General features: G+C 44.2%; 1 protein-coding gene across 10 annotated transcripts in view; it reads left to right on the forward strand.

Annotated features, from left to right (window-relative positions):
* Nucleotides 1–5,188: 5,188 nt before the first annotated feature.
* Nucleotides 5,189–15,672, forward strand: part of WIZ (WIZ zinc finger) — a 54,909-nt gene continuing 44,425 nt past the window's right edge. For 9 of the 10 annotated variants that reach the window (XM_033139605.1, XM_033139610.1, XM_033139608.1 and 6 more), the window contains exons 1-2: nt 5,189–5,268; nt 13,444–13,904. In XM_033139605.1, the coding sequence (XP_032995496.1) occupies nt 13,526–13,904 (379 nt within the window). In that variant the 5' untranslated portion in view covers nt 5,189–5,268; nt 13,444–13,525. Of the gene's footprint in view, nt 5,269–5,549; nt 5,573–13,443; nt 13,905–15,672 lie in introns of those variants that run through there. The other variant, XM_033139606.1, reaches the window with a different exon arrangement.

Raw genomic sequence — 15,672 nt, forward strand, 5'->3', positions numbered from 1 at the left:
AAGCTCATTTGATCCATTTGGTCAGCAGACAAAGATGTTTAATGAGGTGTAGGGAAGTATACTTATCAGATAATTACTGACAGACTCTAGCTTTGACAAGATGCCAAGATCTGTACAATACACCCAGGCAGCAGCTTTAGATCACACACCATCCTTTCTTAGAAAAATTGTGTCCTGGTGTTTGTCCACCAGCCATATATTAAATAAATATATCTATTATAGTCATCGTGTGTAAAATGTAGGGATCCATTTGCCTTTGCTAGCAGGCAGTCTGCATCTAGAGGTTCTGAGTTCAGATCACTGGATGTTGGAAGGAGATGAGGAAAAGAACATGAATGTTCCCTAATGATGAAGGCAATGTGCCTTATTATCCAAAAGGAAAAACAGACCCTGGTAAGAGCGCTGATGCCCCTGGAATCTTGCACTGCGTGTAAGATTATGTTCATACTGGAAGAGCTTCAGAAGGAGTATGCAATGCAAGACCAGAGGAGTGGATAATGTAAAAAGAAACATTAATTTTAATAACCATTACTAAAAGAACATCACCAAAAAAGAGCAGGTTGTAGATTATTACATCATTGTCAGTTGCACAATAATAAGGTTATGCTTCAAAATACATGCAATAACACTGTTTCTGAAGTGGAGGTTTCAGGCAGGAGGGAGGCTGAGGCTGAGTGAGTGCTCAGGCAGTTGCAGTTATGGGAGAATATAGAGAAAGAAGGGGTGGGACAAGGTAAAAGCAGAAATGTTGAGTGCCGAGAACACACAATAAATCAGGGTAAATGAAACCCAATGATTAAAATGTTGTTGATTTAAATCAGATTTGTTTTAAAATATCATGCTATAAATTTGAGTGCAAGCAAATTTTAAAACTAAAGATTAATTACTCTCATCAGATTTATTAGCTTCACTTCAGGTAATGTTGAGCTGCAACCCTATACACACACTTTCCATGGGATACGCAATTAAATTCAGTGGTACTTACAGTATTTCTGAGTAGACATGCATGTGGTCTAAGTCACATGAAAAGCAAAGGGGTTGTGATTTTTCTTTCTCTTGCTTTCAAAGGTCGTTAGTCATGACTGGCTATAGCTGGAGCAGAGTCTGTTTTTCTGTGTACATGAAGAAACAGTTCTCAGATTATGAATGTTTAACTGCTGCCTACCAACCAACCACACATTTGGCCATTTCCTTTCATCTTGTGAATATAAACTGATTTTCTCCAGTAATTACCCACTTCCTTTTTTTGATGGTTATGGGCCCTAATTTACCTCTACAGAATGCTATGCAATAAATGATTTTTTTAAGTGTACTTGCTTTATTTGAATCTCTTTGAATATTTGTTAATATTTAAATGTATATGGTTACATGTATCAGTAGTGTACAACTTCGTTGCCCCAAATGACCACACACAGCAGCACAAAGGCACATCTCAGTGGTGGACAGCCCCCTCCCCCCTCCCTGCCTTGTGCATCATATTATCCATCAGAACTGCACTATCCCCAGCCTGCCAAACAGCTGCTTGGCAGGCTAGGGAAAATCTTATATATATAGAAGCCCAATTATGGCAGAGAGATAGCAAAACTCAGCAGTAGAGGCTGCTTGGTCACCTATGCAAGACACACTTGAAGGCCCCCAAGGGCTGCATGTGGCCCCCAAGTGGTGGGTTGAGCACATGACGTCAAAAGACTTACATTTCATTGTCACAAAATGGGTAGAATAAAGCTATTTTAGGTTTATTACAAATTATATAAATACTATAAAATACAATAAACTATTTACAGCCGAATAATTGATGCTTTTGAATTATGGTGCTGGAGGAGACTCTTGAGAGTCCCATGGACTGCAAGAAGATCAAACCTATCCATTCTGAAGGAAATCAGCCCTGAGTGCTCACTGGAAGGACTGATCCTGAAGCTGAGGCTCCAATACTTTGGCCACCTCATGAGAAGAGAAGACTCCCTGGAAAAGACCCTGGTGCTGGGAAAGATGGAGGGCACAAGGAGAAGGGGACAACAGAAGACGAGATGGTTGGAGGGTGTTCTCGAGGCTACCAACATGCGTCTGACCAAACTGTGGGAGGCAGTGAAAGACAGGCATGCCTGGCGTGCTCTGGTCCATGGGGTCACGAAGAGTCGGCTGACCTAGATTTGGTGCTGCTCAATAGTCACTCCCAAAAACTTGAATACAGCCACCTTCTCCACCTGGTCCCCGCCGATATACAGGGGCTGAATATCCGCCTCTCCCCCCCCCCCCAGTAATCCACCACCTGTTCCTTGGTCTTGGCAGTATTGAGAGCCAAATTATTTTCTCCACACCAAACACAGAACCGCTCCACCTCGTCCAGATAGACGGACTCATCCCCTCCTGAAATGAGCCCCACCACAGTAGTGTCATCAGCAAACTTGTTGATTTTGTTGCTGGCTGTGCAGTCATACATATTTTCCCTTGCACATTACTTTTAACTGAACCAAAGCACTGTACTATAGCACTGTTATACATGGAAATGCCGGGGTAAGAGGTTTGAGCATATTGCACCAATCCTGGCCCAGCTGCACTGGGTGACAATTAGTTTCCAGGCCCAATTCAAAGGCTGGTTTTGACCTATATTGTGAACCACCTTGTGATCTTTGTCTGAAGGGCAGTATAGAGATATAATAAATAATAATATATTATTTCTGACAAGTATATGCTCTTCTAAGGTCTCAAGCATCTATAAGGTCTTTTTAAGCACAGCAGCCTGGGAAGCAAGGTTACTTACATGGTGTGAATATCAGTTTACTTTGCCAGTACCCACTGAGCATCTTGGGCTTGCTGGCTGAAAGGTCAGTGGTTCAAATGAATGTGACGGGGTGAGTTCCTGTTGCTCTGTCCCTGCTTCTGCCAACCTAGCAGTTCAAAAGCACACCAGTGCAAGTAGATAAATAGGTATCGCTTTGGCAGGAAAGTAAAAGCGTTTCCATGCACCACAGTGTTCCGTTGCACCAGAAGCGGTTTAGTCATGCTGGCTACATGACATGGAAAGCTGTCTGTGAACAAATGCTGGTTCCCTTGGCTTGAAGCAAAATGTGTGCCGCACCCCAGTTGCCTTTAAGGTTACCAGATTTTTTTCAATGAATCCGGGGACACTGTTCAACTTCAATGGATTTTGTATGGGGACTGATTTGTAAATCCGGGGACTGTCCCTGGGAAGCGGGGACGTCTGGTAACCTTACTTTGACTGGACTTAACTGTCCAGGGGTCCTTCACCGTTACACTTTGCCAGTATTCTTTTCTTTTAATGGCTTGTGATACTGTCTAAGGGCAATTTGGGTCTCTCCCCCACCCCCTTTTTCCTGATGCCTTCTTTCCAGTCCAAATATTGGAGACATTTTCCAGGAGAGAAGTCACAAAAAGTTCAGTGGGTATAGGATTGTAGCTTCTCAAAGAATTCAGTGGGACTTACTTCTGAGTAAGCCTAAATAGTATTGCAGCGTGTGTTTCATGAGGATCATAGAGAGAAGAAACAGGAGACTGGAATCATGGGCTAGATGTTCGGAAAATGCTGGCTGGTGTAATAATGTGGGAGAACTGTACAGAGGGGAGATCTGCTGACTGGAATAAGGCCTGGTAATTTTATTACTGTATAGGAATCAGTCTCTTGGATGTGCAGGATTTTCATCTGGCCAGGCTTGCTTTTGTTCTGTTAATACTAAAGTTGTAATCTTATAATTACATAAGCAGCTGCTGGATCAGGCCAAATGCCCATTTATTCCAGCATCCTGATCTCACAGTGCCTGTGTGAAGCCTGCAGGCATGCATACTTGGCAGTCAACTCTTTCAATTATTTCTGGATTAAATGAAAGCAAAGTGAAACAAAAATATATATGCAAAATTACGAGGGCGGCGTTAATGCACAGCTTCAAACAATGAACGTCTAGTTCCTCTGGTCGTGGAGAGTAAATACGTTTTCATTATCAGTATTGTTGATTGGCGTTTACAAGGGTGGGGTGAGCTGTCCCGCCTTCACTTCGGAACACGGACGTTCGCCTGCGTGGCGAAACATCCACTCGCCCTGGGTACTTGGACGCCTTATGCGGCCGGATCGCTCGCTTTTAGGTTTGCCACCCAGCTAAACCCCACTCATATCAAAGGCTTGAAGAACTTGTATGTATGGGTTCTTCTAGCGCCCTTTCGCTTTGATTTCGGGACGCTGAGGGGTTAGCAATAGGACTCCGATAGGGGGCGCTCCTCCTTCCCGCCATGCGTGACCAAGTCAAAAGTAAGTGTATTCGAGGCTAGCGCTTCTGGACGTCGTGTGACAGGAGCCGCTGGCCGGTGAAACGAGAAAGCAGCCATGCAGGTTTCCCTCCTTCCTTCCTTCCCTCCCAGGGCGACTGCCCCAGCCGGTCTCCTTAGGCGTAACTCCTGGCAAGAAGCGCCAATACACCTGCCCACTGCCCCCCCCCTTGCCACGGGCTTTTGGACATAACGTCCCCCGCCGCCCCTGGTTTTCTTTTCCGGGCCGGGACAGGTGGCAACCAAGAGAGAAGCCACGTTGCCACAGCTCGGAGGGTATTAGCTTTGACCCTGGGCAAGTTGAGTCACCACAGCTGCCCCAGTGCCCCGGCCCGTTAGCTTTTCAGACACCCCACCCCACCCTGCCCCTGCGCGCGCAATATAGTTGCCTGAGGCCCTGGCCCCGGCGGCCCCATGACGTCATCCCGGAGCGAGAGACGAGGCGGGGGGGGCAGAGTTCGTTTTGCCTCTCCCAACATGGCGCCGCTGCTGTCGCGTTGCTACAGACGCTCTGCGGTCGCGACTCGGAAAGAGGAGAGGGGAGGGGGGAGCGGCGCAGGCAGCGGGCTGGCCGGGTAGAGAAGGGGAGGGAGTTGGTGGGACGGAGCGGGGAGTGGTGGCGCGGGGGGGGGGGGAGGCTGAAAGAGAGAGGAGGAGGATTTAAAGGAGCCATGTCCCCGGCGCGGCGGCCTCGGCTGCTGCTGCTGAAGAGGCCGGAGCCGGGTGGAGGGCAGAAGAGGAGGGTGCAGCGGGGCTGCCGAGGGGGAACGAGAAAGCCCACCCAGCCCTGAGCACCCAGCGCGGGGTGGCGGCACCACTGCGCGCAAAATGGTGAGTGCGTCCCGGCGAGGCTGAGAAAGGAGGACCTGACCGGAGGGGATGGAGCCAGGAGGGGACGAGGAGGCGGTGCCTAGGAGGAGGGCAAGTGACAGGGAAGAGGGAGGAGGAGGAGGGAAGGAGCGCCCGTGAATGAGCCTTGCTGTCAGGGAGGTAAGTGACAGGTAGGCCACGAGCCGGGCGGGAGCTCCGGCTGCTCTTCACCCCTGGAGCGGAGAGGAGTGGGGAGGTCAAGTGGTGGGGTGTCCGAATGGGGCAGGTGGAAGGTGGCAGGTGCCCTGTCTCGAGGAGGCTTGGGCGGAGAGGCACATCCGAGGGGGTTGCAGGTGACTGAGGGGAGGCGCCCGGGAAGCCGGACAGGTGCCGGGAAAGGGGGAAGGTGTCCGTCAAAGGACTTCCGAGCGGCAGGCGGGTCACAGGTGTGCGTGGAGTGATGGGCATCCGGACCTGGCATCAGGTGATGAGACTGAGCGGGATGCTCATGAAGGGACACACACCCTCTGCTTGGGTGAGTGGGGGGGTGGTGGTGCTTAGGGTGGGGGCATGAATGACTCCCGAGGTTCCTCAGCAAGCCGGTAAGTCAGTGTCTCCTCTGGGAGGAGAGCAAATCAGCCTCAAGGTGGGTGGGACAAGCGAGGACACCTGCCATTTGCTTTTGACCCAAAGATCCAAGAGTTTGGGGGCTTCATTGTAAATAAGCCACAGTTTTCTCCTTGGCACAGTTCCTCTGTGTTGTCATGCGCTGTTACATGAAGTTATACTTGTGAGAAATGGATGAGCTTGAACTAGTGCAATACACAAACTGCTGCACCCATTAGGATGAGGACTCACAGACATAGCTTGTCTTTGATAGGTCTACTTTGTGTCACATTCCTGCCTCTTCTCCCCCTCTTTAAGTTGCTGTACTTGATTACCTGAGAGAGTGAGCCCTATTGCACTCTGTGGTACTTGCAACACAATCCTATACATGTCTACTAAGAAGTACCGTAAGTTTCCTATCCATTGATAGTGGCAATTTATTTGGTGCATGCTCTCACTTGGGCAATTTGCCAAAGGTTTGCTGCTGCAGCAAATCAAAGAATCTGTTAGGACAGTGCTTAAGACTATTACCCTAAACCTACTTACTTGGAAGAAAGACCAATAGAAATTATTGTGACTGTGCTGAGTAAGCATTATTTCTATCAGGCTGTGAAATATGAAGCCTTGAACAATATTGGTGCACTTTAAAATGTTTTGAAGTTAATATGGGGTGAGGCATTTTCTCCTTAAATTATTATATTGCATTTGTCTTTACCATACCCGGATGTCTTCCAGTGTTAAGTGATTATGTCATTTGCAGACCTTAGTTTCCATATTTTCAGCTGGCACTGTCCATTGGAAAGAAAGTAGTGGGATGCTGAAGGTGAAATAGAACAGGTAGTGCCAGAACTGTTGAGAGTACTTGGATGCATCTTAACCTGTGTACAGTGAGAGTGAAAGCAATGCTTAGTGACGGGGATAGAAGAACTGCAAAATGAATATTTTTGAGGGATGTAGTATGTATTGTTGGTTTTTGGCACCATTGGTGTTGGGATTTGGAGTGAGACCAAATGTATACCTCCCTTAATCACCTGGCGAAAGCAGTAAAATGAGACTTAATAATCTGCAGCAAAAGGATTACTTTACTGAACATGGCCTGAAGAAAGGTTCAGTGCTGCCTGTTGGAATTTGGAATTTGGAAAAGTTATAACATTCAGGATGAACTCTTTGAACCATTACATGTGTTTGCCTATGTAGTTTTAGATGAGTTTCAGGGGTATGGTCATGTTAATTTGTGGCAGCAAAATCAATGAATAATCTTGTGGCGATTTAAAAGACTAACATCTATTATAGCATAAGCTTTTGTGGACTAGAGTCCACTTCATCTGACCAGTCTCTGATGAATATTCATTGCCATTGATTAGTTCAATTAACCAATTAATACTTGTAGCTGTGATAACTCAAGTCGGTAGAACAAGAAACTCTTAATCTCAGTGTCAGAGGTTTGAGTCCCACATTGGACAAAAGGGGGTTGGACTAGATGATCCTCATGATTCCTTCCAATTCTGTGATTCTATGATACCCATATAATGCTCAGCTAAAAGACACAATGGCCTGGTTTACATGTCACACTAAGCCAAAACATGACTTGTAGGTGTGTGGGCTTCCAGAGAAGATAATGTGACTGCTTTGCTGTTCTTCCAGTCTTCCTGCTGCTATGTTGAGCTAAGCCATGGTTTAGTTTAGTGTGATGTGCAAATCAGGCCAGTGTATGAGGACTGCTGTAATCCTAAAGGAATGAAAACTCTTAAAAAGAACTAAAACAGGCACTTACAGGGCATCCTATATGTAAAGGTTTGTCAGTGGTGCCTTTTTAATTACTCACAATAGACTGATAGTGAAGAGTGACTCCAAATCTCCCTTGCTGCAGGCATGTAACAGTTTGCCTTTCTAGAAGTTACAGATTTAGGTCAAATAAGAGATGAAAAGTCCAGCTAGGGCTTAGAGTTTACTAAAGCTATCAGATTCCTTTGCTCTGCTCCTAGCTTTCATGTTTCTTAGAGACGCAGGCAGGAAAACAAGTAAGCTGTTGGGAGTCTTTTAGGAATAATGTGAGATGAGGTGAGTGGTAACTGGAGAGAAGTCTCTCTTGGTTGGGGAAGGCCCTCCACTTATGGAGTTCTCTGCCAAAGAGGTTTGTCTGGTATGTATATTGTTATTTCTGTTGGATAGTTTTGACACTAATTGTTTTTAGTATATGGGGATTTTTATTGCTATAAACTTACTTGTGGGGGAAATAAACTGAAAAGCAGTATAGAAATCTTAAAAGATAAGTAAATTGGTGGGGACAGGTAGAAGCAGAGTTTACTATTTGATTGCACACCCTGGGGAGTTGCTCTTTGCCTCTCGTGGGTGGCAGATTGCTTGACTGGTGATGGGAAAGGGGGGTTCTTTTGCCTGCTAGTATTCCCTAGGCCTCTTAACAGTTGCTTATTGGTTCCTCCATGATGTGTTACTGCAGAAATGTATGTAATGGGAAGACCTGCTAAGTAATAGTTGAAGGCTCATATGTATGCATGCATTTGATACTGAACCTGTGGAATTAACTTCTTTTAAAAGAAAAGGCTTGTTTTTATTAAATTTAGAACTCAGTCTGCTTGCATGTTCAGGCAGTTGTTGATTAGCTATGCCTTGTGTATTTGAAGGCAGCTGAAAGACTGAATGCATGGCTTTTCATTGTGACCGAGTTATTAAAACAATAACATTTTACTTTAATAGTAGCCCTGTTAACTGGTTTATGATGAAGATGGAAACCACAGGAGGGGAGGATGCTTTTGTGCTTGAATCCTGCTTGTGCATTTCCAACGGCATCCAGTTGGCCACTGTGAGAATAGGATGCTGGACTAGGTGGGCCATTGGCCTGATTCAGCAGACTCTCCTTACGTTTTGAAGATGAATTTCTGAGCTGAAATGCAGCATGCAGCAAGGTATAGAACGATATTTGTTGTTGTTGTTTAGTTGTTTAGTCGTGTCCAATTCTTCGTGAACCCATGGACCAGAGAAATGCCAGGCACTCCTGTCTTCCACTGCCTCCCACAGTTTGGTCAGACTCATGTTGGTAGCTTCGAGAACACTGTCCAACCATCTTGTCTTCTGTTGTCCCCTTCTCCTTGTGCCCTCCATCTTTCCCAACATCAGGGTCTTTTCCAAGGAGTCTTCTCTTCTCATGAGGTGGCCAAAGTATTGGAGCCTCAGCTTCAGGATCAGTCCTTCCAGTGAACACTCGGGGCTGATTTCCTTAAGAATGGTTAAGTTTGATCTTATTGCAGTCCACGGGACTCTCAAGAGTCTCCTCCAGCACCATAATTCAAAAGCATCAATTCTTCATTGGTCAGCCTTCTTTATGGTCCAGCTCTCACTTCCATACATAACTACTGGGAAAACCATAGCTTTAACTATATGGACCTTTGTCGGTAAGGTGATGTCTCTGCTTTTTAAGATGCTGTCTAGGTTTTTCATTGCTTTTCTCCCAAGAAGCAGGCGTCTTCTAATTTCGTGACTGCTGTCGCCATCTGCAGTGATCATGGAACACAAGAAAGTAAAATCTCTCACTGCCTCCATTTCTTCCCCTTCTATTTGCCAGGAGGTGATGGGACCAGTGGCCATGATCTTAGTTTTTTTGATGTTGAGCTTCAGACCATATTTTGCGCTCTCCTCTTTCACCCCCATTAAAAGGTTCTTTAATTCCTCCTCACTTTCTGCCATCAAGGTTTGTGCCATCAGCATATCTGAGGTTGTTGATATTTCTTCCAGCAATCTTAATTCCAGTTTGGGATTCATCCAGTCCAGCCTTTCGCATTATGAATTCTGCATATAAGTTAAATAAGCAGGGAGACAATATACAGCCTTGTCGTACTCTCCACTATGACCTGTGCATCTTGGGTGGCCCTGCATGGCATAGCTCATAGCTTCTCTGAGTTATTCAAGCCCCTTCGCCACAACAAGGCAGTGATCCATGAAGGAGAACAATATAGGCAGGTTATTTAGCCTCTTCAGAAAAGTAATATATGTGGAAGGGTTTCTGTGAACATTGCCCTATGTATGGTGCCAGAGAAAGAGAGCCCAAAGAAGAAGAAGAAGAAGAGTTTGGATTTGATATCCCGCTTTTCACTACCCGAAGGAGCACTTCTTTGTGTAAATCATCATACTTTCGGAGGGGAGAGACCACAGCTCCTGAAAAGATTCTTTGAAAACTCTTCTTGGATCTGTTAATAGTCTCTCTCTGCTCACCTTGCCTAAGCCACAATGGGAAAATTCAGATTGTAACTTCTCTGGGGTTGAGGCATATCTCTCCAGAGTAATGTCTGTAAAGAACCTTGTACATGGATAGTATTACTTAAATAATTTTCTCAAATTCTTCATCAGATTGATTTTTCTCTTTGAAGTTGCATTGCTTCTATATACTGTACCAACAAAGTATCTTATCACTAAATTAAACTGTCTAGAGGTCACTTGTGACAGAAAGTGGTACATAAAGGCATTCAACAAGACATGACAATTGTGGTCTGCTAACCAGGAAGTTTTACACACACACACACACACACACACAGACAGTTTGGGCCCTAGAAACAGAAATATCATTCTTAGGCTGCAATCTTGTGCACTCTAACCTGAGAAAAAAATATAATGGGTCTTACTTCAGAGTAAACTTACATGCTATTGCAGTTTAGTTTCATTTAAATGGTTTTGATAATTGTACTGCTCCAGCACGTTTTGGTGGATCCAGACAATAATAATCTTAAAATTGTGAACTTGTATTGCTGTGGGAAACCTTTCTGTGGAACTACTGCCATTCTTTTTCATTTTTTATGTCTGTGTTTTTCTACAGTATGTGGCAAATGATGAAGTTTCTGTATTACCGTATATTTCTGAACTTAACCCTATAAAATGCTTCTATGACAATTTTGAGTGCCTGAACTATGCTTTTAATAACTGCCACTTTAGAAAATTTAATTACTCAGTAACTGCCAAAATAATTTCTACCTTGAGTAATTTGCTCTGCTTTCTCCTGGCAAAGGTGCACAACAGAAGGAATTCTGGCAGTGCATCAGTCTACCTTGGCCAGTATTTTATGTGCAATGATAGTTATCAGAGGTAGCTTGTTGGTGGCATGGCCTGTTTAGTTCTTCAGCCTCAAAACCAAAAGAACCTAATAGGACAGGCAGTTTGAGAACCAAATTGCCTCTCATGATTATGATGATGATGCCAGGCAAAGCGTTTGTGTATATAGACCTAATGTTATTGTTGTTCTTCTACTGCAGCATCTTTGTGAACTAATATTGGATTGACAAGGTCACTCCTGGCACATGCCACAGTGTGACAGATTGGGAAGACATGTTTCAGGGGGATTGTTGTGGCTCGCCTGGTGAATGTGTCATCCAGGAACAGCCTATATGGAAGAAAGGTGCAACAAGTTTGTCACCTTGAGGAAAAAGACTTTCTAAAGCTGTTGTTCCCTGTATTTTATCTTGCACCTCTCATGCACCAGCCACATGTGTTTACTTAGATTGCCATAGCCTCACTTATCACCACTTTTGGGCATCTATCTCCTCCTAGTGGTAACTACATTTGTTGCTCTGTTGCTTGCACTGGTCTGTGCACACTTTTCAGTGCTCACTGCTAAGGTACAGTACTTCTTGAGGTTCCAAATGGACATTCTGCATCTTGGTTCTAGATTCTAGCTAGTACAGTATAAAGAGAACAAATCTGGGCTTGATAGAAGTAGCCAATAAGATAATAACATGATGGCCGTGGACCAGGCAACATTAAGTGCCTCTTATGTCTGCTCTGTTAAAATATTCTTAAATGAAGATAGATCTCTGACTGATGGATTCATTTTGTTTTGTAATTAGTTAGTTCTTTCTGATTTGGGGTTTAAGCTTTCGAAACATACTGTGGTCACTTTCTTTCCATTGCTAACTTTCTGGCTTGAATTTTAACCTAAAGTTATTTCACAGTTTCATTAAGTGTAATTTTTTTTGGGGGGAGGACCATCTCTAAGTATTGGGAAGCCTGAGAGAAAAAAGTCTGTATAGAATTCTTAGCTGCCACTGTATGCACATGTACGTATGTGAAAACCAATGTCTTCTTAGAAGTACAAATCCCGTTTCAAGGGAGCTTGCTCCTAGATAAGTGAGTATAGGCTTTTAGCCTGAGGCCCATTTACCTGTAAGTAAGTTGCAGTGAACCCAATGGCTTGAATACGGAGGAGTTCCCTTCTGCTGGTAGGATCACCCTGTGATTAGGGTTCTGCTCATGAGACTGTCTTGCAGGTGGATGAGAGGTAACCTTTGCTGATTTCCCCCTGCAGCACCTAGTGCCCTTCACTGAAGGTTTGGGGAACTACCTGAAGGAAAAGGAGAGGGGCTGCTGGGGGAGTGGGAAAGATACAGACAGACAGACAGACATATACTCTTCCTACTGCCAGCAGAATCCACCCTAGATCAAAAGCCTTCTGTGCATGGAAGGGACACTTAGGGATTTGAGCTGATGGGTCCCATATAAACATGAAATGGACTGGGCTGTTAACAGTAGATTCCCAAATACTGTGATTCGTTGACATTGTCTTGTTTGTCTTGTTTGTTATGTGTCCTTTACCTGAGGATTGTGTGTATGTGGTAGTATATTTCATATTAATTGCTGAGGAAAGTTGTTAGGTAATCCGGAGTGCAAAATAATGATTTTGAAATTAAAAGTTTTATAGAGAGGAAGTGGTATGTTCATGGCATGTGTTCTCCCCAGTCAGTTTTAATGTAGAATGACAATGGAACTGATAAATTTGGACAAAAATAATTTGTGTCTCACTGGCAGCTAGTTTATCCGGTCAGGGTGTAGGGTAGTTGAAGAGATAATAGGACTAGTAAGAGGGGCCCAGTGACAAGAGCATGTAGTGGATGTGTGTGAGAGATAATATATACACAGCCAGTTCTAGAAGAAAGGTGGTTTCTGTGCTGAGAATTAATTGGGATCTCTGAAACAAATAGGGGTCTGGCCAAACCACAGGGGCCTATTCTGGGAAGTTTAGACTCAGGATCTGAGTTCAGAAGCACTCTCCCCACCGGTGGTTCACAACAACTGACATTCAAAGCATACTGCCTCTTGGCAGTGGAGGTAGAACATGGCAAATAAAGAGCCACTGTTGCCAAATAAAGAGAAAGCCCAAAGCATTATATAATACCGCTTAGAATTGGTGTGAGAAACCTGTAGGCTTCCATATGATGCTCAGGCTCCATCACCCCCAGCCATCACGGCTAGTGGTCAGAAATGAGGAGACCTGTAGACAAACCATATTTGGAGGCCCACAAGTTTGCAATCCCTTACAAAGGTTATAGTGGCTTCTAGTCTGCTGAGTCAGGGACTGAGCTGGCACTGCAGGACTGATTCAGACTTGTTACTGGGTCATGGCCAGACCTGCCAGCCTTCCTGTCCAGTCTGTTCATGCTACAACCTTCTACTACCTGTTTCACATGCTACAGGTTGGCCACCCTCTGTTCTACAGTGAAGTTGAGGTTAATATGTTTTCCATTTTTCATATTTTTCATTTTCTTGTAGCATGCTAGTCTGTTAAAATAGGAATTGCTGTGCTTCACACCAGAAATTTGAGCTGTTTTTAGGCCTTAGCTACAATTTTTAAAGCATTTGTTATATAAATTCAGAAGCTGTTAAGTGCACTGCATCTTAACCAAAATGTCTGAAAAGGGCTTGTGTGAAATTCAGTCTTTTGAACATTTTGTCACTTTTTTATTATAGGTTGTCTGGCAGTAATTGATGCAAATCCACCCAAAGCCTTGATGTTTGGTTTGTCAAATTGACACGGTGAAATCCACAAGGAATGGAGAAAGCTATTCCCACTACTTTATCAGAACAGCAGAAAGAGCACAAGGATGATGGAGAAAATACTGCGCCAATGTCCCTGGTGTCAAAAAAAGAGGATTTTGCTGCCCTTGAGTGCCCTCAAGGTGAAGAAAGAATAACTGCCTTTATTAAAGATGCAAAAACATCTCTGGAAAGTGTGGCTTTGTTGAGGGCGTCAAAGGAAGGGGGGATTGTTCTCAAGGAGACTCTCCTTGGTTCTTCAGAGAAACTAGAAGTGATGAGTAGAGATGGAAAAGTGACGGATGAGATGTGTAACCGTAAAGAGGAGCCCAGCTTTTTGACACCATTTACTCATCAACAGCAAGATGCTGATTTGGAAGCCTGTAAAGTGACTGGTAAGTCCAGTGCATTGTGATGACAGGCACTTTCTTAAAAAAAGAAAAAGAAGCAAAACAACTTTTATGCATTTGTTTCTTTCAAAGTAGATAAACAGCAGAGGCTAGGCAGGCCTCTGAGATGAAAGTGAAGAAATATCAGCCTAGAGAATCGTCTGAAGCCACTGCAAGATGGTTTTGTTGCTGTGGCTAATTGCATCCAAGTAGAAGACTGTGCACTTCCTTCAGTGCAGTGTGTGAAGTGGCCTGTAGTTTGTTTGCTTGTGACATATAGGAAGACGATCAAAATGGATCTCAAGAGTTCAGCAGCCTAGTTGCAACTTGTGAGTTCAGCACCACAGACAGGGGTCTGAATTTAAGTGGTGCATGGTAGAAAGCCCTAGCCCAATAACTGTTTTATGCAGACTAATACTATGAAGTATTTATATCATAGGTTTGTCAAAGCTATGACGCTAATAGTATCCTTTGACTTCATATGCCAACTGTGCAAGTATAAATGGCTGTTTTGCTGTTTAGCCGTTTGGGCATGCATGTTTTAACTGATAGTCCTCTTTATGCCTATTTAAGGTATTAGCCTGTAGCATTGTGCAGTGGTACATTCCAAGGAAAAATGTGAAAGACAAATGTTTAAAAGAAGTACATACAACAGACATTGTCCTTATCCCGTGTATGTAATTGAGACTATGAGAAGGCTGCAACAGGTGCAATGCTTCCTGCTCTGCCACTGAGCTTTGCCACTTTCCCCTCTGCTACAAATGGCTGATTTGCCATTTTCCTCTGCTGCAGTTTGTGGTGTTCTTTGTTTATGAGACACGTGCGCAACATAGGAATACGCTGAGGTGACATCGAACACTTCTGTAGTTCCACAGGAATGCAGGAGGATCTGCTCTCATTCCGACTGCAGAGTTCATTTTTTAAAAGAACTTAGACATTTGAAGCACTTACTTACGAAGAACAAACATACTGTACAGTAAGTAAACGTGACTCTGTAAACACAGCATTTCCCCCCAGAGAGTGCCATGAATTGCTGTTGTGACCACAGTGCGGAATGTGTCAGAGGCATTCACTGAATGTTGTTACTGATGAGCAGCATAACGCCTTGACATCCACTGCGCCTGCTGTTTTGTGAATCATTGAGTTCGTTGGAGGCTGGGTACCCATCTGTACGTCTGAAGTGCTTAAAAGAAAATCAAAACTCTGCTCAAATGTTCCTTGTATTGTATGTCAAGGAAAGCTGAATCCTACAACTTGTATGAAATTCACAAATTTGGTTGTGTTGGCTTATCCTTGGTCACCTAGCTTGTTTTGTTTCTCTTAGTCATGAAGGAGGACAGAGAAATATGTATAGCATGAAACAACAGCCTTACCTCAGCACTGTATCTATTTCAATTTTTTTGCCTGTGCTGTGGTTTGCTCTTGGGAGTGGATTTCTTTTTTTGGGGGGGGGGGGTGCAGTCAGTCCTGTGGGTTAGGAGTGGGTCACCCTTGCACAAGACATTCTGTTTTTGACACTTCAGTTTTATATCATCTTCTTGTGCTATTAACTAATATTAACTAGCTTGTACATGGCTGGTGCTGTGACCTGCTCTTTTCTCAACAACCTGCTGTGTTGCACCACTGGCATTTGTTTGTAGGAGATTGCCATGTTCATAGGTTCCTTTCAGGGATAAACATTGTCAAGGTCCTGATGATAGTCAGTACTGCTATCAGTGGTGTTGTGGTAAATGCAATCCCTCCACGACAATCCCTATAACCGATGCTGACGTCA

This window comes from Lacerta agilis, chromosome 2 (genome assembly GCF_009819535.1).
Source record: "Lacerta agilis isolate rLacAgi1 chromosome 2, rLacAgi1.pri, whole genome shotgun sequence".
NCBI lineage: Eukaryota > Metazoa > Chordata > Lepidosauria > Squamata > Lacertidae > Lacerta > Lacerta agilis.